This window comes from Platichthys flesus, chromosome 10, assembly GCF_949316205.1.
Source record: "Platichthys flesus chromosome 10, fPlaFle2.1, whole genome shotgun sequence".
Lineage (NCBI taxonomy): Eukaryota > Metazoa > Chordata > Actinopteri > Pleuronectiformes > Pleuronectidae > Platichthys > Platichthys flesus.
The window spans coordinates 25,151,702-25,174,243 of record NC_084954.1 but is presented as its reverse complement, the minus strand read 5'-3'; the positions used below and the strand labels follow the sequence as shown (position 1 = coordinate 25,174,243).

Here is a 22,542-nt window from a genome sequence, read left to right as displayed (position 1 = left end):
ACCAGTTAAAAAATGTCATGAATTTGCATTTTGCACTGTTGGATCTTAAGAAGGTTCTAAGTAGAGCTTCAAAATGCAAAAAGAAAAAATGGGAACAAGAGACCAAAAGTTGTGAGCAGGCAATTTATTGAAAACAACAATTTAACTCAAATAGGCTGTTCATCAGCTGATCAAAAGTTTAAGACCACAGCATTTATAAGTCAAAATCTGTGCAAAAATTTGGATTCCATTTCATTTCCTGTCAAGTAATCACACTGTGAAGATCTCTTGATGGCAAAGGCAAAAAAGCTCACCGTCTTTGAACGTGGTAGGATTGTTGAACTACATAAACAAGGCCTCTCACAACGTGTCATCACTGCTGAGGTTGGACGTAAGACGGTCATTTTGCATTTCTTAAAATATCCTCAGGGTTATGGAACAAAAAAATCAAGTGGTAGACCCAAAAAAATCTCACCGTCGCTCAGCCGGAGGATCCGAATGGCTGTCCGTCAAGACACGGGACGATCCTCGTCCCAAATTAAGGCCATTACTGGTGCTGACTGCAGCCCAATAACCATCAGACGGCATCTGCGAAGGAAGGGTTTCAAAAACAAGAAACGTCTTCAAAGGCCACGTCTCCTTCAACGCCACAAAATTGCCAATTTAGACTTTGCAAGGGAGCACCAAACATGGGACATTCAAAGTTGGAAGAAAGTTTTATTCTCTGACGAGAAAAAATGTAACCTTGATGGTCCTGATGGCTTCCAACGTTACTGGCATGACAAGGAGATGCCACCTGAGATGTTTTCTACGCGGCACAATGGAGGGGGCGCCATCATGATTTGGGTAGCTTTTTCCTTCAATGGAACAATGGAGCTCCAGGGTGTGCAGGGGCGTCAAACAGCAGCTGGCTATGTGGAGATGTTGCAGCGGGCATCCCTCATGACTGAAGGACTAAATTGCCTGCTCACAACTTTTTGTCTCTTGTTCCCATTTCTTCTTTTTGCATTTTGAAACTCTACTTAGAACCTTCCTAAGATTCAACAGTGCAAATTTTTTAACTGGTCTTAAGATTTTGATCAGGAGTGTATGTATAACTACAACACAGTAGGATTAGGGTTAGAGAGACAAGATTTTCAGCTGAGGTCAGTGTGTCGGACTCAGTACAGTGAAGTAACAGATGGTAGAGAGGTTGAAAACAATGTACTTATCCAGCCATCACTCCACACTCACTCCCTCCACACTCACTCCCTCCAGCCATCATTAGCATGAAACCAGTAAACACTTGCAGTGGTTTGGATGAGTGGCACTGTCACACAGTTAGCCGGGCCTGGCCATGGCTGCCACCATTGTATATTAATACGGAAGACAATTTATAATTGATGGGCCAGGATTAGTTGGGAGTGCTGGTCCCAGGACTGCGTCCTGCTCCCTGCACTGACATGGCGACTACTAACAATACTGGACATGCCTCGATCCCTGCTGCCCACTCCAGCACCCATTATAATAATATATTCAAGGATTTAAGGGGTTTTATCTTAGACACACATAAATAATGAATAGGCCATTTCAAAATTTAATTGCCCCGAATTAAATGATTCAAGATAATGTTTCTTTTATAAATTTGTAATAGGGCCAGGCGGCAAAAGAGGGAGGAATACATGAAATAAACCTTTTTCCCTTCAAACAAGCAGGAGAGGAAGAATAGATGGATGATGACCCGGTGAAGAGTACGGCATCATCTGAAGAGAGAACGCTCAAGAACAACACAGACATACAGGAGCTGTGAAATTAGATGAAGTTTAATCTCTGACTTTTAGAAGTCAACAGCTTCAGGACAACTTTCCATATCAGCTGTAGTTTGTACTGTACACTCTGAGAGAAAGAGAGAGAGAGCGAGACAGAGAGAGAGAGAGAGAGAGAGACAGAGAGACAGAGAGAGAGAGACAGAGAGAGAGAGAGACCCACAACTATACATACAGTGAGATGGTGGGGAGACGGCTGGATAGCAGTGTACCTGCTGAGGAGTGTGGTTAAAGCTAGGAGCTTGGACGCTCATACACTAACACTCAGACACACATGTTTGTACTTCTATCTTAGTGAGGACACTCACTGACATACTACATTCCCTTGCCCATTACCCTGACCATAACCATCTAAACTTAATGCCTAACCCTAACCTAATTCTAACCCTTAAATCAAGTCTTACCCCTAAAACAGCCCATTGAAACATAGAGAACCGGTCAAAATGTCCTCACTCAGTAGGGTCTATTCTCTAAATGTTCCTCACAAAGATATAAGAACAGGAACACACACACAGTGGTACCAAGGTCTTTAGAAAAAGCAGCACAGGTTGGTGAAAGTACATTTGCATAAAAAAATACAGATTTGTGATGGAAAAGTTACAGACCAAATTTGATAGAAAAAAGAGAATTATGTGGTTCTCATGTTAACCCAATTCACATTTTACAATAAGACCCCATACACACCTGGTAGTAACAGCAGGTTTTGTGATTCAATCACAAGTGGACAGCTCTAAATACAGGTGAGCACCCACTCAGAATGGATAGCGATCTTATCACGCCAGACCCAGGTGATCTGGGCCACATGTATTTTCTTTAAGCAGTGTGAACACGAATGTGGTCCTGGCCACATTGATGGACCGCCTACTCAACAGAGGTCTTAGCGGAAAATACACTGGAGGCATCATTTAAACTGTAGCAATAGGCAGCAACAACAACAGATGCAGTTTTTTCAGCCAAGAACCCATTGTCTGTGTTATTTTGATTTCTTCTTTATCTCCTTGCAGCTTCCCGCAATGCATTTAACTTTTGACAGTGTAAATGATGGACAGGTTCGATTATTTGAATATAGGGAACTGAAGTGAGTTTCGACCTGAGATCCGAACACGAGACGATGTCAGGTGTAATCGAATGCACTCAGAGCTGTCCACTTGTGATCCGACCACAAAAAACACATTAATAACGGATGTGTACTGGGCCTTAGTGGCTGATTTTACATTAGCAAACCATGGCTCACAGCAGACATGGGTCTGATTTTTGAAAGGTTGAATATGCAGAGTTAAAAGGTTAGACAACAAATCAACGATGGCGTTTCCACATACAGTATCAAACAATCATCATTTCCGAAACCATCATCCAAAAGAGGAGACCAAGGATAGTTCACTTACATTTCTCCTTATCATTCAGCATTTTTTTAAATATACATACTGGTCATACTGTGAAGTTAAAGATTTTTGGTGAATACTTTATAGTTATTGACTTATCTTTAAGTTGTTCAGTCTAGCAGAGCTTTAGACGCCCTCTGCAGTGAAAAGAAAACTGACAAAAATGGGATGAGCAGCCTCCGTTGGTCAAGCCTTTATGGTGAAGATGACACCTGGACATCATTGACAGCCTGTTAGCAGTCAAACATCATTTAAAGGACTCAGCGCACAGGGTCTAATATAATCTGATCCAATGAAACAAAACATTAACACCACACAACAGATACTGCTCATCACCTGATTAATAACATCTGTAAGGCAAAACATGTTGGGGGAAGCATCATGCTATTGGGTTGCTTCTCAGCAACAGAGGGAGGGAGACTGGTCAGAACTGAGTGGGGGACGAATGCAGCCAGATACAGAGATGTGAGGTAAACAGCCCACACAACACTGGAGTGGCTTAAAGACAAGCCTGATTGTCCTCCACTGTTTAGACTTAAACCCCATAGAACATCTGTGGAGAGATCTAGAGACGTCAGTTCACAGACAATTTACATCCAATCAAACGTAGCGTGAGGGACATCAGTGACAAAGAATGACAGAACTGTCTATATCCAGGTGTGCAAAGCTTGTAGACTTAACTAAGAAGACTGGAACTGGAACTGCTTCCAAAAAGTCCTGAATGATAGTTCTGAAAAATGTAGTTCATGAGAGATTTCCGTTTTTATCATGATGGTTTAGAGTGTATTGATGGGCAAAATATCAGTTTACATATACAACCCAGTAAGGTGAAGGTCTATAGCCAGTGCAGATCTGTCAGGCTCATGTATCCCTGATCAGTGTTTAAAGCACAGCTGATAACAGTTACTGATCAGTTAAAACAACAGGCTGTAAATCATATTTACCGTTGGTGTGGCATCTGCACAACGATGAAGAAAGAAAACTGCTAAAAGGCTGCAACAAAGCAAGAGTAAGAAGACGAGCTAACAGCCCAGTGAGTGTTATCAGTGCTTGTTTCTGATTTGTAGAACTCAACTGAACCCTTTCTCCCCTGAATATCTGTGCTCTTCCATGCTCAACACATCAGACACCACTCAGCAGATACAATTCAAACTTGGCGGGTGAAAATCTAACGACCACAGGAATAGTCGACTGCATTTGCGAGTACCACGGGTTTGTGTTTTCTTTCAACTGAGAAAACAGTCACAGATGATGTTGCTGATAACATCATCAAAGTGAAGTTCATACCCCAGCTTGACGGGGCACTGCACTAGTTGACAAGCTAAAGGTGAAGGATGCTAAATACAGTATATGTGAGCTGAAGTGGGACTGCCCAGACAGGTGTACAGGTTTAAGACAAGTGAATTCACCTTCTCAAAAAAACCCACAGACAATAAGTCCAATAACTGGCCTGGCTTCTTTTGAAAAATGTACCAGGATATTTTATAGTTTCACCTCAGAGCAACAAGTGATGATTCTTATATCTTCACAGTGAAGTAAATATTGATAATAGGGCTCCACTGTGTTCCTGGTCCAATTTTGTGAGGGTAAACTTTATTACATCATCATTATAATGGAAGAGAGACAGTTTTGGGAACAGTAGATCTTCAGAATAAATTAAAATTACACCAACAAGTGTCTCCTGAGCTTTTCAACTACATATCATGCTCTTCATCAGCATTCAGCAGTTTGCTAAATTTCTCCCCAAGAGTTGGTTTAGAAATGAACACGTGACCCAGATTAAATATAAAACTTTTGCGACATGGTAACAAATGGTCATATATGATTGGAGTAATCTGTTGACATTTGACCCCTACTGAATTAGGAAGGGTTCAGACTCAGGGAGTCAAAGGACATCTTGAAAAAGTTGTGAGGACATCCAATGCATCGAAAGACCTCAGCATATACCTCACCTCCTTCATATACAGGTAGGGCTTTCTGAGAACCTGATATTCACCGACCACTCAACTATAATATTCAAACATTTATTCGAACAGTGGGAAAAGATACGTATTCCACCCGTCATGACTTGCTCAGAGGGCAATCACTGTCAGCTTGACCCATTGCATGCCCTCTTCATCTACCAGCAAGTCGGTAATATAGCGCAATATAACGTTGTCTTCTTATGAAAATAGAGGACTCTAACAAGCAATGAAAAAATTATGGGATCAAGATCCTGTGTCTGCAGGGAGGGTTAATGATAATTTTACGTTAAGTGATCAGACTTGAGGAAGCGGCCCCATTATGACCACTTGTTGTGACTTGTGTCACCTGAACAAACATGTTCCGATGGAGATGAAATGTGGCCGAAGGCTCAAAGATGAACTCTGTCAAATAGTATCAATCATGTATTGTCAATGTACCACAGTACTGAATGTGGCTCCACAGTATGGTGAGTGATGATGATAAGTGTTTTCAGTAAATGGGTAAAACTGACAAACCCCATGACCACACACACTATTATAAAGGTCCAATGTAATAAGTGATAAGCATTAAAGCCTGTGCATCAAATGTGAGTTTTTCAGTCAGTATTGGCATTGTATCAGTGCACAGTAAGTTAACACTGAGTCCTGTATATGGCTTTCTCAGGGGAAACAACAGTGATAACTGTGTCACACATCATTCCCTTAAAGTCACATCCACAGATACTCACTCTAACGTAAACTGACTACAATCATAAAGATACTTTAAAAACAGGAAATAACAACAGCTTTTTAAGATGGGCTGTAGCTACCCAATTGTTATTCAGCCTGAAATTATTTGAAGCAGAGAAAAGAAAAAAGGAGGCCAGCGATGGTCTTAAATCAGCGGCACACCCCAAGATGCCCCATAGAAAATGATTGTCAACTCAAATTATATTGGAAACATATCGAGAAAAACTGCAGTAATAAACCAACCGCTTCACATCAGTACAGAGGTTTTGGTTTTGTGGAAATAACATTCACCTAACTCTATTTTTTAATTTTGTATTCATCTGATGATCTGCTGGGACCTGCTCTGCACCCCTTCCACCTGCCACTAAAACCTTTCAATGCAAACCTACATTTCAAATTTAAGCACACACTGATTTGAATGTGAACATCGTTGTTTCTTTCAGCTTTGATATTTCTGAGTCATTTTAGAGACACAAAAAGAAATAAATAGCGTGGCTGTGGCTGTAAGCGGAATATATTTATTCACTCCTCTCTTTGGGAATCTCTTCAGTTCGGTTAGCACTTTGGTCAGCCATTTCCATTTGACCTTTCTGGTTTGAACTTCCAGTTGAGTCCAAAGCTGAATAATGAACATCTTTGCTGACCCTCTCCTGAGTCTCCTCCTGCACTGGCTTTTCATTTGCCTCCATCCTGTACACCACCTTCTCCCCATTCAGGAGATGACTGTGCTCTTCGACCTGGATCTCCTGGCCTTCCTCCACCTCCTCCAGCTTGCGGAGAACAATAGGAAGCTTTGCATCTGGTTCAGTATTCTCCAGCAAAGCGATATCGCTTTCTTCATAGAGAGGCAATGGTGCAGCCTCCTCCAGCTTCTGTTGGAAGTGCAAACGTTTAGCTCGTCCACTTGATGACACCTTCTCCAGAATCTGTTTCTCAGCTAGACGCAGCTGTATGGCCACGCGGGACTGCAGAGAAAGATCAGGTTTCTCCAGCATGAAGCAGTCCTCCTGTATGAGACCAGGCCAGGAGACAGGAAGCAAAGAAGACGAGAGAGAAAAAAAAATAAGAATTTCACAGATCTGATTCGGGAGATCTTGTTGGATCTCTGAATAGGATCCTTCAATCCACAGAAGGAGGGGTCCTTAAGGAAACTAAAAACTACCTGGTATCAAAGAGCTGACAATCACACCGTTGATTGGGGCCTTCAACAAAGGTATAAACACTTTTGGCTGTAGACGAGTTCTACAAAATGCAACCCTTATAATCCTAAAATGTATCTGCAAACAGAGCACTCTAATCAAAACCTTTTCAAATAAGTTCAACCCTCGTAAACTGACCTCTGAGGTGGTCTTATAGGTCTTGAGCAGCAGAGCAGCTCGGGTCTCCAGGAAAGTCCACAACTTGATCTCGTTCTCCCAGCTGACAGGGAACTCACTGTTGCCCAGGGTGAATATCTTATTAATTGCATGGTCTCCGACCAGGTATTCCTTTAATTCTTCTGAAATGAAACAAAATGTTAGCCTCTGTTCAAATGAAACTAAAACATAGATTAAACATGACCAGGAGACACTGCCTGCATCACATGTGAATAATGTGTGCAATATTCTTGTGGAATGTCTTGGTTTTTATTTTGATGCCCATGTTAACAGGTTTTTGTCATGATCTTTCTTTGGTCTATGTGGGTTATAAATTCAGTTAAAATTATTGAAAGATGAAACAAATATTCTTCATGACACAAAAAAGAACTCAAACGGTGTGAGACTGTGCCTTCATATGTGATCAGTGTTTGTTTGTCCCATCCTTCTATCAAAGATGTGTGGAGCCATTCATAACCTTCCACACCATCAGACAGTCTTTATCCAACTTCCTCTCATCTCTACACTTTAACATGGCTTAGTTACATGGGAAGATGAAAGCGCCCTAGTTGTGTGTGCACACTATTCCATCATGTTCGCACAAATAGACACCCACACACACACACACACACGTTGGGACCATTTTAAAGATTAACATGCAGCAAAAAAGTGAATAATATATCAAGCGGGGTCATCAAGACGAGTTGTGTGAAAGAGGAGGATGTGGCCTTGTGTGGTCGGGGATTTATGACACCGGTGCTGTTCTGCATACATGCCGATGAATATTGCAAACTCCCAGCGGATTTCTCCTTCCACACATCTGGTGGCCTGCCTTGATCAATTAAGCAGCATGGGAATGGACAGGCCTAGCTCTTCCACTTCCCTTCTCCTCTACCTCCACCCCCTCTATGTCTCTTCCCCTCTGCTGGTGTTGTGGAGGAAGCAGTCACTTGGCGATGGTCCCGTAGGAGCGTCAGATACTCAGACGGGCTTTGTTTTAGAGTACGCTACCAGGTTTGTCGCTTGGAGGTTCCACAGGGAATGTCCTGCTGCTGATTTCTGTGTGTGTGTGTGCATGTGCGAGTGTATTTCTGTCAGCTTCTTACCTTCCGTCATGCAGAAGACTCTGAGGAAGGCTAGGAGCTGGGCTGAAATGGGGGGTTCATTACAGTGCAGAGCAAAGACACAGGACCTGAAAACAACAGTATACACACCAAGTTACACACCAAGGTACACATAAATACACACTCCCAAGAAACAAGAGACCAAATATCCACTGTTTCAATCATATAAAGCATACTACATCATGTCATTCTGAACAGACGGCATACAACTATGGATATTCGGGACAGGGCCATTAAGGAACACCACAGCTTCCATCACACTCATAAGAACCTCTTTAAAACTCTGTAAGAGCAGCAGCTCCTAAGTAAAAAATTGGCTGGAACCACAAGTAAGTAAATGGAAAGATGCAGTTAACAACTTGTATTAATGAGATGATTAGTCACAGGATTAGAAATTTAGCCTGTTGTTTGATGTTAACTATATCAAACAAAATTATTATAATGCAATAAAAACAGTCAAAGATACTCCCCCATATTTATCAAGTTATGTTATTTTTGTTTCCTAATCCAGTGTATTACTGTTATTGCTAATGGTGGAGGGTGGAACTATCACATAAAAAAGATTTCAAACAGAAATGGGCTTTATCTTGGAATAGAAAGTATAGAATGTAAAAGTGAGGCAATATTTTTGCTCTGTCTGTGAAAATAATGTTAGCGTTGCAGTTTGAAGGACAAAAGATCATTACATTATACTTGAGCGAAGAGATCGATGTTGCGATGGGCAGCACAGGGTCGACATTATTACACTACACAAACACATTACAGCCAGCGCACTATTACATTAGCCCTCTGTCCGGCTCAGGGAAATGACTTTGTTATGTCTGTGTTTAAAAAAAGTAGTTTTCAAAGAACCAATGATATTTGTAAAAGAGCAGTCTTATGTGTTCACTTATTTCCACTTTTTCAGGGAGTAACACAGTTGAGGTGAAATGAGAAAGGAGTGTGATGATAGCAGCCGCTCCACATCTTGACAAGGCCCTGACACTGAGAGTATTAGTGTTTCCTTGGAAAATGATGTACGAGCATATCTGTCAGTGTAATAGGGCGCCCCTGCAACAATGGGGAATATTTCATTTAATTTCCACTGTTGAGATTTCGACTGTCATCAATAAGAGATTAAAAGGCATCTGATTAAAAAATGCAGAGCAGAGGATGCTGCATAAAATTAAGAGGCTAATGATAAATTGATTGAACTTCTTGGTGATGAAAGTGTTGGGACTGATGGGAAGTTGATTCTTGGTGGGGAAGAAAAAAGAAGAAAAAAAAAGAGATGCTGCAATATTTATATTATGTTTCAATAATGCCGAAGGGGAGGCCTAATTGGTTGAAATATCTATTGTTGGAAGACAAACGTGCACCATGGTTATATGAAGGATACATGGAGTTGGTCGTGAGCCTCGAGCTCCCCTTGACCCATATTAAAGACTTCAGAGTAAATTCTTCAGGCTTAGTTTGCAGTTTCAGTCACTCATTAGAGCTGACACCATCTTTGCGGATAAGAAGCAGAAGAGGATGAATTTTTGTCCTTTTCCAATAAACACTTGTGTAGAGTGATATGAAGGAGAGCTTGGACGTACGCTGGGATGCCGGCTCGCGCCAATACTTCAGCCTTCATGGCGTACAGGCGCTCGCTCTTACTGACACCCAGCTTGATCTTCACTCGGTCATGGGCGTTGTCCTGGTAGAAGAAGCCGTTGTGGATGACAAACTCAGCATTTGACCTGGTGCCATAGAAGATGTAGATCTACAAACAGAACATGAAAAAAAAGAAGATAAAAAAAAATCCATACTTTAAGCTGGCTCTCTTCTCACTTTGCTAAGCTGCTGACATCAGAAGCACTGATAAGGGGTGTGTGTACAGACTGAGTTGCAAAGAGAAACAGCAAAGTGTGAGCAACAGTAACCTGTTCATTCTCCTTGTAGTCCTGCAGCGCCACACATTCACATCGGTCGTCCTCCAGGTTGTACCCAGTGGTGATCTGCAGATCAACAATTATCTTCACTCATGTTTCCTCACCGCTGCTCATCAAACACATTTTTATGTTCATCAAAACAACGTCTTCCACTCACCAGCGGCTGATCATTTTATTAATTAATTTTCTCTTGCGATAGTGAAACTGCTCAAACTGCTAAGCTCATTGTGGGAACTGTTGGGTAACTGAATAGTTTATAAGGTCGCGACCATGAATATGTACAGTGCCTCGAGATAACGGATTTTGTGATTTGCCACTATAAAAAATAAAATTGATTGAAAGTACTGGAGCATGTACATTTATCACAATACATGGACAAACTTTCCAGAGGTTTCAATATAAGAGCCTTAAAGCCTTGTTGTAACCCTAGCAAAAAATGTCCATCAATATAAAATACTGTGTGTGTGTGTGTGTGTGTGTGTGTGGATGTTTACCAGTCCATTTGTGTGGTTACACATGTCCCACAGGGGGATAAGAGCCAGAGTGACGCGACTCCCGTCCTCAGTCGGGATCTGGTTCTGACGGGTCATCACTGAAGACACCGCCCACCTGTCACATACATCGACTTATCACTGCTCAGTAATGTTGCGTTTATTAACTCCACTGGCATGGATCATGTGATCAGCGTGAGAGGGGGAGTTTCTCAAATCAACTCTGGTATTACCATGTGGAGAGAAGACTTGCATCCGATGATGAGGGAGAGAGATGAAGTGAGAACAGAGGAAGTAAAGATGGAGGGAGAAGAGGGACTGAGGGCCTGGTTCTCTCGTATGATCATTCTGTTATATTACAACTGTACTTACTAAGACATGGGAACAGTCAGACAGGCCTTTAAACCATCCTTGATGAGCATCATGGTGTACCACTACTGATGATAACCGTAATTTTTTCTCAAAGTAGTAATTCATATCATGTTAATTATACATATCCTATAATATAATAAAGCAATAATATAATTTCATAATTCAGTGCCTTTAATCCTTTCTTAGTTAGTTATTAGTTGTGAAAATCTCATCTCTGCCCCTCTCCTTGCCCTCCCACCCACATGGAATTAGGGCTGAAGATTTTAGTAAAAACCATGAAAAAAGAAAAAGTAAACAGACAGAAAGAAGTCCAAACGTTCTATCTGTCTATGATTTCCTTCCTTGTAAATGAATCAGCTGACAGCTATTCAATATTATGTTATATATATATATAATATACTATAAATAATAATAGTTTATGAAATTTAAAGGGGGGAGGGGTGTATGAAATTGTTAAAATACTGAACTATCATGCAAAACAAAAGGATCGCAACTAGCGTGCACGCAATTTTTCCCCCCAAGGTTGTTGTGAAAAAAATGACCATAATACATTGAAATGATATTAACGTATGGTACAGTCATTAATCGTATTTTTAAATCCTTATTAATGGATAAAATACTACATTTTTGGGTCTTTCTCCCAGCTTGCCGGTGAACCGCAAGGCATTCTGGGTACCCATAGGTTTGAAGTGAGGGTCTGAAAAATCTCTGTTTGGAGGGGTAAGGAGCCCTACCCCTCCTGCCCAACATGTATTGGGACAGCATACCCTACACGTGAATGCGCAAAACGAAGGGGAAGGGCTAAGGGGTAGGGCCAAGGGGTTAAATGGGATCGGGCCTAACTCTCTCCTTAATGAAAATGTTGTGTATATTCGTTAGAGTAGATCATGTTGGTACTTGCCATTATCACAGAGACAGGACATTTATGATGCCTGCCCTCTGGACTCTTAAACATTCTTCGGAGAGCCCTCCAGATGTTTATTTTGTTTGCTCTCTATTTTTTTGGGATGATCTTTGACCTAGGGAGTTGTCTTGACCAGCTGGTGGATGGGATTTTCTTGACCAATGTGTCTACATGTTCGGACACAAAAACGTGCCCTTATTTAGTTAAACATTTCATAGGGGACGTCATTTAACTGAAGTCAAAGGCGGAACCGACATCCCTATATAAATGTGTGTAAGGCCGCCGCACTTCAGATTTTCACCATTTGGCTGTGTGATGTCTCCGAGTCTCTAGAGCTCGTCCTGACCTGTAATTTCTTGTAATAAACTTTGTTACACTGAAACTACTTGGTCCTCGGCGTCCTTCCTTCATCATCAACAACTTCGACAACACCCTGCTGCTTGTGAGATACAGCAAAAAGTCCAAGTGTTTCGAGATCTCATCAGAAAACTGTGGTATATTTACCAGGCATCTGTACCAAACCAAAATGATTCCTCTGCATTTGTTCCAGTTAAATGAGCAATATAGAAAACAGGCCCCATCAAACACCCAGACACACACACTGACCTGTAGTCATCAAATGTGAAGCTGTCCTTCAGGGCCAGTTTGGTGGCTGCAGGATGAGTCTGGGGATGGAGGAAAGAAGGTGGATGAAAGGAACATGTAAGAGAGAAGAAAAAAAACACATATCAGGGAGAGGAATTTCACTATGCAGGTATGCTTGGGAGTGAGGGTGGGCTGCCTCGCAGGGATGCCTAACAAAAAGGACTGGGAGTAGGAGTCCACCGCTGGGGTGTGTGCACATGTGTGTATATGTTTGTGGTCCATAAGTGCAGTGTGAAACTCGCTCCCCACCATACATCACTGTCAACTTAATTTGTTGTGGCCGTCATAAATCTGCCTCATCAATTTGGGCCTGAAACTGTGTGCGTGGGTACAATGTCGCCACCGGCACCAACACAGCCATTTAAAAAGTGTCCTGAGCTTAAGCAAGCGAAAAAGAGAAAGAAAGAGAGAGATACTATGTTAAAAAGAGACCCTCAGAATGCCGCCTTTGCGTGTTTGCATGAAACACAAACTCCAAGTCCTGGCATTCTGGAATCAGAATGAGGTGGAATAATAGCGTTTCTACCTTTGATACTTAACGGCTGGGCAAAAAACTTTGAGCAGGCTGTGTAAGAGAACGACTAAAACAACAGTGAGCTCCTGACAATAGCTTTCGTTCTATGGAATCAAGTCACAGACAGAATTTAATAAATAAGTCCCTAAAGGTCATCTTTAAAACTTCAGCTACAGTAACTACACACTAAAGCTTGCCTACCAACTCAAAGCATAACTTAAACTAAAAACAAAATACTGGTAAAGCTTCCACTAATGTTTAGGAAAACTCACACACTATACAGAAGGAAGGACTTTACCACTAATACCATAACACCTCCATGTTAGTGAATTTGACAAGGACCAAACAAAAAAGTCGAAGTACACATACAGCTTTCCCAACCATGACTTTACTATCAACATCCACAACTCTGTGGTCGCCCCCACCCAGACCGCGAGGAACCTGGGTGTGACATTTGACAGTCATCTCTTTGTTACTGCTAACATTGCTGCAACAACCAGCCCGTGTTTTTACATGTTGCAAATCAGCAGAATACAGCCCCTTCTCACTCAGAAGGCGGCACAGGTTCCGGTCCAGGCTCTTATCATCTTACGCCTAGACTACTTAACTGCCTCCTAGCTGGTCTACCTGCTAATGCCGTCCGACCTCTGCAGCTTATCCAGAATGCAGCAGCTTGACTAGTCTTCAACCAATAAGTTCACACGACTCCACTCCTCTGCTCCCTTCACTGGTTACCAGTGGCTGCCCGCATCCGCTTCAAGACACTAGGGGTGGGAATTGGCAAAAATGTGACAATTCGATAGATTTTAGATATTTGGGCCACGATTCAATATTATTGCGATTCTTAACATATTGCGATACAGCAAGTATTGCGATTAGATTCTGCGATATATTGCGATTCATGTCTCCCATATTATTCAAAGGCATTACAAAAAATTTGGAAAATAAGACTGCTCAACTAACTTCAAATGTCACATTTAATTATTTTCTGAATAGGAGACATCTCACATGAACACTGAGCTCCCAGCACATAACTTACAATTATTTAAATACAATACAGTAACATAAAGCAGACATAATAGAGTAACATACACCTGAGAATAATCATAAGAGTAACTTAGAGCTTCAATCAAATTGAGAAAAATAAACAAAAATGTGTATTGCTGTAGTCCAATCAAGTGGGCTGCAAGGTCATGAACCAAAATATTAAATTCATTGCATTTTTGTTAAGCTGATGTTTAGGTATTTTAATGATTGTATTTGTCTTTTACTAAATGATTATTTTATACTTGTTGTCTTCTGTAGTTTTATGGTGTTTCTATGGCGCCTCGATGTGATGTTTAAATAAAGAGCCGTGACGCATCAGTCTGAAACTCTCCTCGTCATGTTTTGCCAGACAGGGGCTGTTACATATATAATAAAATATTGTACAAATTTCAATAATTTGTGCTACTGTGTCGTATAATTGAGTCCGCAAAATGTCGCAATTGATTTTTTCCCCCCATCACTACAAATCACTAGTTCTTGCATACAGTGCTGTGAACGGATCGGGTCAAGTCTTTATCTATCTCTGTATCTATCATTTAAAGTAAACCCAATGTTTGTCTACCTTCATTTACGCAAGAATAAATTAATAGTAAATAGAAAACAACAGAAACCTGGACATAAGGTACATTTCACGATTGGATTTTTGTAAATGATGGGCTAAAAATAGTGCTATGGTCTTTGAACTTCTTAAACACATCTGTGTCTCATGCTAACTGCATTCACCACTTCTCCGAAATACACACACACGCGCAGGCACTCACACTCACACCTCAGGGTAAAATAGAGTGGTCACATCATATTTTACCTCTGGAGGTGAATGTTTGCTATGTTTGTGTGTGTAGAAGTGTGTTACTAAAGCGTGTCCAGAGGTGACACTGATTCATCTTTACAGGTGAGTGTGGAGGATCAGGCTTGTCAAGTTAAACAAAGTGACCAGTCTTGTATCTCTCTCTCTCTCACACACACACGAAGAAACACACACACAAACGGTTTGTCTCTCTCTTACATTGTCTGTGGCTATTGACTTTAATAATTTGACTGCCACTAATGGCATATACACTTTTAAGTGGCGGCAGCAATGTACTGGTTCTTCTCACACCCACCAAGACATGCTCACTTCCCACAACAAATTTAGTTAGATTTGGTCACATCTACAGCCAACATATATAAATTCAAATAAATATCAAGTGTCCAGTTACCTCAATAGACAGACTTAATATAATATTTTCTGAGCGTTTTCAGGCATTGTTTCATTATAGAGCCGTGTATAATGCTTTTTGCCTGCTGTAGCTCTCTCTCTCCCTCCCGCTAACAAATACATTGACTTGTCTGTCACAGTCAGTATGGCCATCTACAGAACTGGGAGAAATCCCACCGTATCACTGGACCATCAAAACATCCAGAAAACGTTTAGTGTCATCGGCAGAGCGAACGCAGCATAACATCAGTATTTTCTGCTATACCTGCCCATGTTACAGCAGGCACAAAAAAGCTTATCATAACACCTACCCTCTCTGGGTACCTGTCATTCAGTTGCACATGTCAGAAAATGAGTAAAACAGTAAAAAATCAGTTCATGGTACATCATATGTAAACTGTTTCGTTCAGTTCATCGTTCACCTAAAAATATGAATGTGTTCAATGAACACCGACTGCATGTGTACTCACTGTCACATGTCTGTCACTATCAGACTGGCAAAATTATTACCGCCACTGTTTCAGGAGCAGGACAGAAGAACATTAAACCCAGTTGGCTGTTACCATGTTGGAGTACCCCTTTAGGAACCTCCATCACCACTGCCCCTTACTGCTGCACCACACCTTACCAGAATCATGCACCTGAATTTGTTTCTGTTATAAATGCATTTGATTGGAGAATCTCCTACTGCATTGTGCATGTGTTAAGGTAAACCTCTGGAGAAAGTCCAGTCCCAACTCTCCTGAGAACATCTGCCAAACCGTTACAGGTATAACAGGCCAAATGAACCCCCGCCCAGATTAAACCCGGGTATACTTTGGCCCGGGCCAGAGTATACCCCGGTGGATTAACTGGCCTAGGCCAAACTATAAGCCGGAGGTGTAAAACAGCTTAAGCCATACTATACCCCTCCAGGCCAGAGTACACCCCAGGAGATAAACTGTCCTAGGCAAAACTATACGTGGTGGATATGTGGTGGATTTGGCTCTTAGGTCAGGTAGGTATAGTAGTTGTACTGAGCTATCAAAGCATTTGAATCTTCAAAATCTAGACTTGATATTCTCTTATATTTTAATGATAATTTACACTGCATTAATTGCATTAATCCGTTAATGAAAACTAGACTTAAACTAAGGATAAAAATTTGTGACTAAAACTAACATGCATTTACGTTAGTATTGGTGTAGCGAGCTAGGCAGTTTAATCAGACCTGATTCAACTAATCAACATCTATCTTGGAATGGAAAAATGACATTTTACCTTACTGGCCATCAAAGAGCATGACAACTCTTTCATACATGCAAAGCAGCTCACAGAAATATATCCAAACTTGTGTGTTGCTCTGCGGATCAGTGCAACGCTACCAGTAACACTAGCTTCAGCCAAGAGTTTTCCTAAATAAAAACTGTTATTATAATTATTATATTAATTATTAGTTTGCTAGCTATGTTGTCAATTGTTTTGATTGTTTAGTGTGCACTTTGCATTTCGTCTTAGCTCTCATTCTTGTGATTAAAGGTGCAGTACTTTACAGTAGAACTGTTAGTTCTCACTAAAAGCCGACTGCCAAATATCCTGAAGGCCTGGCATGACAACCCAATTTCTGGTGGCCATTTTGGTAGAGATAAAACGTTAGCCAAAACCTCAGACCACTATTACTGGAGGGGGATGAAGAACGACGTTCACAAACATGTCAGAGCTTGTCCAAAATGTTTTGTCATGAATTTCAAAATCAGCAAGGAGGCTCCACCACTCAAAAGTATACCAGTGCCTGGAAAAGTATGGAGCTTAGTCGGGATTGATATGATCGGTCCCCTTCAGGAAACATCATAGGGAAACAAATATATAGTTGCTGCCTCAACACTACTGATATCATGGGGGTATAATCTGCCCTTTGGGGGATATTATGGCCTAGGCCAATTTATACCCCCGGAGTATAAAATGGCCTAGGCCAGGGGTAGGCAACCTTTACTATCGAAAGAGCCATTTCGCCCCCTCTTCCCCCAAATTAAATCTGTCTGGAGCCGCACAACATATTTGATAACACAGGTTATAAAGTTATATATATATATACATAGTGATACAATATATATAAAAACTATAGTTTGTTGCATTTATTAAATAATAGAACGACAATAAAAAAAAATGTTGACATTCAACTGCTATTTTTACCTATTACAAAATAGAAATACACCAAACTCGTATGAATTGGAGAACAAAATACACGTGTGGGCCTAGTTTGGATAAATTAAACACAGAACTCAGCTTTTTTTGCTCATCTCCAGCTTGGTACTTTTCAGCAGATGCTGTGTGCTTGCTCTGGAAATATCTTTCAACATTACATTTCTTATTGTTTGCCAATTCCTCGCCACATATCAAGCATACATGTAAGACAGCATCGGTGGCAGTGAAAGCAAATTAATCTGTCCACGCAGAATTAAACTCTATTTTCCTCCCAGACTTTTCTTTTCTGGGATTTATCCATGATTAGTTTACAGAGGCCGGGGGTCGGAACTATAGATTAGCGACCTGCAGGGAAGAGCTCCGGGACATAATAGGATGTGACGCACATTTTAGTTGCTGAAATATTAAAACAAAACGTGAGAGCAGGTCAGACTGGAGGCGGACACAGAAACCAAACCACCTGCAGCTTCTGCTCTGATCAAGAAGCTTAGGAGCTGATTTCTGATCAGCTGAGACCAGAGAAACTCGTTGTTTTCACTGTTTCCACTGTTGAGAAGCAGCCGGTCAGTCACTGAGAGGCTGCTCCACGTGAATGAGGTCCGATCTCACTTTGTCTCTCTGAGCGAGTGAGCGGGGCTCAGGGCGGGGGATGGAGCCCCAGCTCTGTGTGTTTGTCGGCTATCTGGGAGCGCGCACACATTCATCCGCTCCTGGTATTTCATGATGGCCTGATACGATGATTATTTAAAAAATGAGCGTGAACGCTACGTTCACTCACGTTCATCATATGAAAGAACTGATTCGTTAAGTTCACCTTTCGCGAAAAATATGCGCAGCATGCACTGTACAGGGAGCCACTGCAGAGGGGCTGAAGAGCCGCAGGTTGCCGACCGCTGGCCTAGGCCATAATATACCCGGAGTATAATCTAGCCTAGGTCCCTTTAACTCCGAGTATAGTCCGGACTGGGGGTTTACTATGGCCTGTTACACCGGCACAGAGACATACAATTCTAAATGTCAATTAAGTGTGTACAAAGTGAAGGTGTCTGAATACTTTCTTAAGCCACTGTAGATCAATGTGTGAATGATTACTTACACATACAGGAAAGACAGAGGACAAGGAGGAGGTGAGACGGAGAAAAATAGACACAGACACACACACACTAAGAGACAGACATGCAGAGAGAGAGAGAGAGAGAGAGAGAGAGAGAGAGAGAGAGAGAGAGAGAGAGAGAGAGAGAGAGAGAGAGAGAGAGAGAGAGAGAGAGAGAGAGAGAGAGAGAGAGAGAGAGAGAGAGAGAGAGAGAGAGAGAGAGAGAGAGAGAGAGAGAGAGAGAGATTTTGAGGAAGGTACATTCAGGTCAATTCAATTCAAAGCCAATGTGACAAGTTCATTTTCCAGCCCGGTCATCTAAGGAGGAGTAGGGACGCAGGGACAGAGTGAGGGGGCTGTGTAAGTGTGTATGTGTGCGTGCGTGCATGCATGCATGTCCGTACGTTAAGAAGGGAGATGTATCAAAGATGAGGGGACAGGACACACACACCTTGATGAGCCCTCCTCGCTCAGTCCCCATCTCAAGCCAAGTGCACGCACAGCTCTTTGTTTCTGTGTGTGTGTGTGTTATGAGAAAATCTCCTATCCTGACAGACAAAGTCAAACTCTGAGCGTCATTTTTAAATACTGTACCAAACAGAGTGACTGTTATAGTGCTGTCTATGGCATCTTATAATGCCTCAATGCTAATGAAATAATAATGTCATTGTCACTTTTTCTGTTCATTATTTCCCGAATGAACAGATTCATTGTGTGTTCTAGAAAATATCAGAAAACTGTGGCAAACAACCATTCAAACTTCCCAGAAAGCTATATTCATATGTTTTGTTTTTACGCAACAATAGAAAATCCAGAGACAACCACTAAGTCACAAACTGTAAAACAAAAATAAATATTCAACCCTTACAACTGAAAAGCTGCAACATAATTTACCAATATGAATGAAAAGCCTTTTTAAATAGTTGAGAATACATTTTTTTTAGGGAAGCTTATCAATTAAATTATTAATTGTTGCAGCTCTGGTAGTGACTATAAAACCTCATATAATACAGTAACTATATATTACACAGAATATGCTATTTCTATGTTTTCTATCTAGATATACAAGTATTCTGTCATTAGTATTAAATATTCTGTCCCTCTTGTTGAGGGCTAAGGGCAGAGGATGTCACACCTTGTTAAAGTCCTATTAGACAAATTGTGATTTGTGAATATGGGCTATCCAAATAAAAATTGGATTTGATTTGACTTAAATCACACATAAGATCTTGGCAACGTCTGGGCTTACTCCTGATGAGTCGGTGGATGGTGTCCTGAGGGATCTACTCCTAGACCTGGATCAGGGCGTCTACACACTCTGGCCACATGAGGCCGGGCATTGTCCTGCCCCACGATGAACCCAGGGCCCTCTGCAACAGAGTAAGGTCTGACAGTCAATCTTCCATCGTACCTAAAAGCAGTCAGGGTACCGTTGCCTATGACATGGAGGTCTGTGCGACCGTCAAAAGATATGCCTCCCCAGACCATCACTAACCCACTACCAAGCCGGTCATGCAGGACGATGTTACAGGCAACATAACGTTCATGACGGCATCTCCAGTAGCTTTCACGCCTGTCTCATGTGCTCATTGTGAACCTGCTCTCATCTGTGAATAGAACATGGTGCCAATGGGCGGACTTGCGATTTCTGGTGTTCTCTGGTGAATGCCAATCAATCTTCATGGTTCTGGGCTGTGAGCACCGGTCCAACTACATCAGGCTCTTGTGCCACCCTCATGGAGTCTGTTTCTGACAGTTTGGTCAGAAATATGCTCACCAGAAGCCTGCTGGAGGTACTTTTGTAGGGCTCTGGCAGTGCTCTTCCTGTTCCTCCTCACACAAAGGTGCAGATACCGGTCCTGCTGCTGAGTTGATGCCCTTCTAAGGCCCTGTCCAGCTCTCTTCATAAAATGGCTGGTCTCCTGTTATCTCCTTTATGCTCTTGAGACTGTGCTGGGAGACACAGCAAAACTTCTAGCGACAGCACATATAGATGTGTCATACTGGGGGAGTTTGACTATTCCCACCCACTACTAGAGACTGCATTGCATTTCTGACTGTTTTAAGTAATTTATCTTCTGACAAACATGACTTAGTATTAACATATCAACTAAATCTGTCTAAAAATAGCTGGAACTTACTTTTATGAAGCCAGCCACAGTTCCCTTTTTTTTATATCGGCCAAATAGCTGCACAGCACTTAACTGAGGCTATGTTGTCATAACAGATACACTCCCAGGATATAAGCAGGGAACTTCACCTTCAGCTTCTTTGACAGCCTATTAGCTTTATAACCACTTCATGACAACATTTCAGCTCATCATCCACACATATGACTATTCAGGTAAGCCTGGTTACTAATAGATTGCCATTCATACATAAACGGTAAAACTACGAATCACAGTAGCTGACTGATTGGTCAGTAGTGGTTTGAATAAAAGACTTCAGAATCAGAACAGTAAGAAAGCCAAGGGGGTTCCGACCATGAGTCTGAGTATTCATGTTTATCAGAGATGATTATCATCATGAATCAGAAGAGCATGAGTATAATAAAAGTATTTACAAAGGGGGATTTTTGGCAATCTGCACTGAGCTTGTTTCTCTGGCTCACTGACCATTTAAAACACAACACTCCCGCCTAGTGGAGTCTAACAAAACTGTACTGTACAGTAAGAAATAACAAATAACAAAAGCTACAACCAAAGCATTCAGCTATGGTTTGTCTTCTAAATAAATTAAGTATTTATATTTAACACAATGTTATGTAATATTATGGAATTCACTGAAATAGACAAATAATTAACCAAACACACACTCTTGAGCTTTTCAATAAACATTCAGTCTTCTGACTGTTCATCATATTACTGCTATGTAGCTACCAACAGAAGAAGAGGAAGACTGATTCCGTTTGACCATGCTACACTCTTATAATGGTAAATTTGCATATTTTCTGATCAGTATCCTTTTTATCTGTTATCTGGGCCTGTTGACAAGTATTTCATCATTTAGCACAATCTCTAAATCGTATTCCATGTTGGCATACTGAGACTACTGATGAACTCTGATGAAGTTTCAAATTTAATCTTTTCCCAAACTGATCTTATAATATAAATCAATGTCATATTAATATCACACTATGATAAAAGGAAGTTCAATTTTCAATCCTCAGTTCAATTTTGTACATTCTCTACCCTATAATAGCCTTCATTGTTGCTAAAAGGGATAGTTCACCGTAAAATAAAAATGCACTTATGATCTACTAACGACTGTGCTGATGGAGGGGTGGGTGAAATGTTTGAGTCCACAAACCATTTTTGGAGTTTCAGGGGTAAACAGCGTAGCAGCCAAATTCAAAACAATTCAAAAGTAACAGACAACAGAAAAAAAACATAAAATGCCACCATACCACTCCTACGGTGTCATCATACACCATGTTTTTAGCCACGCACGAATGCAGCTTGAGAGGACGACATCAGACAACATTAAGGCTAAAAACATGGTGTAAATGTCAGTGTTAATTTCGTTGACGAAAACGATGACGAAATATATTCGTTAACGACCCTTTTTCCATGACGAAGACGAGACGAAGACTTAACGAAAACGGATCTTTGAAAATAAAAACTATGAATAAATCTATTTTTAACTTTCGTTGACGAGACGAGACGAAAATGTTGGTGGTTGACTAAGTCACAATAAATTTTTTAACATCATCGTATCAGGCCGTCATAAAGTATCAGGAGCGGGCGAGTGAGTCTGTGTGTGTGTTTGTGTGTCTGTGCGCTCCCAGATAGCGCACCGGTCCCGAGGCTCCGCCCCCCGCCACGCTCACTCGCTCAGAGACAC

At 41.3% G+C, this 22,542-nt stretch overlaps 1 protein-coding gene across 1 annotated transcript in view; it reads right to left on the bottom strand.

Moving 5' to 3' along the window:
- Positions 1-1,763: 1,763 nt before the first annotated feature.
- The window catches only part of setd3 (SET domain containing 3, actin histidine methyltransferase), a 33,037-nt gene continuing 12,258 nt past the window's right edge, over positions 1,764-22,542 (bottom strand). The window contains exons 7-13 of the mRNA XM_062396781.1: positions 12,625-12,683; positions 10,746-10,860; positions 10,243-10,317; positions 9,916-10,082; positions 8,321-8,406; positions 7,197-7,357; positions 1,764-6,866 (exon numbers count right to left, since the gene is read on the bottom strand). Coding sequence (XP_062252765.1) covers positions 6,378-6,866; positions 7,197-7,357; positions 8,321-8,406; positions 9,916-10,082; positions 10,243-10,317; positions 10,746-10,860; positions 12,625-12,683 — 1,152 coding nt within the window. The 3' untranslated portion in view covers positions 1,764-6,377. The remainder of the gene's footprint in view (positions 6,867-7,196; positions 7,358-8,320; positions 8,407-9,915; positions 10,083-10,242; positions 10,318-10,745; positions 10,861-12,624; positions 12,684-22,542) is intronic.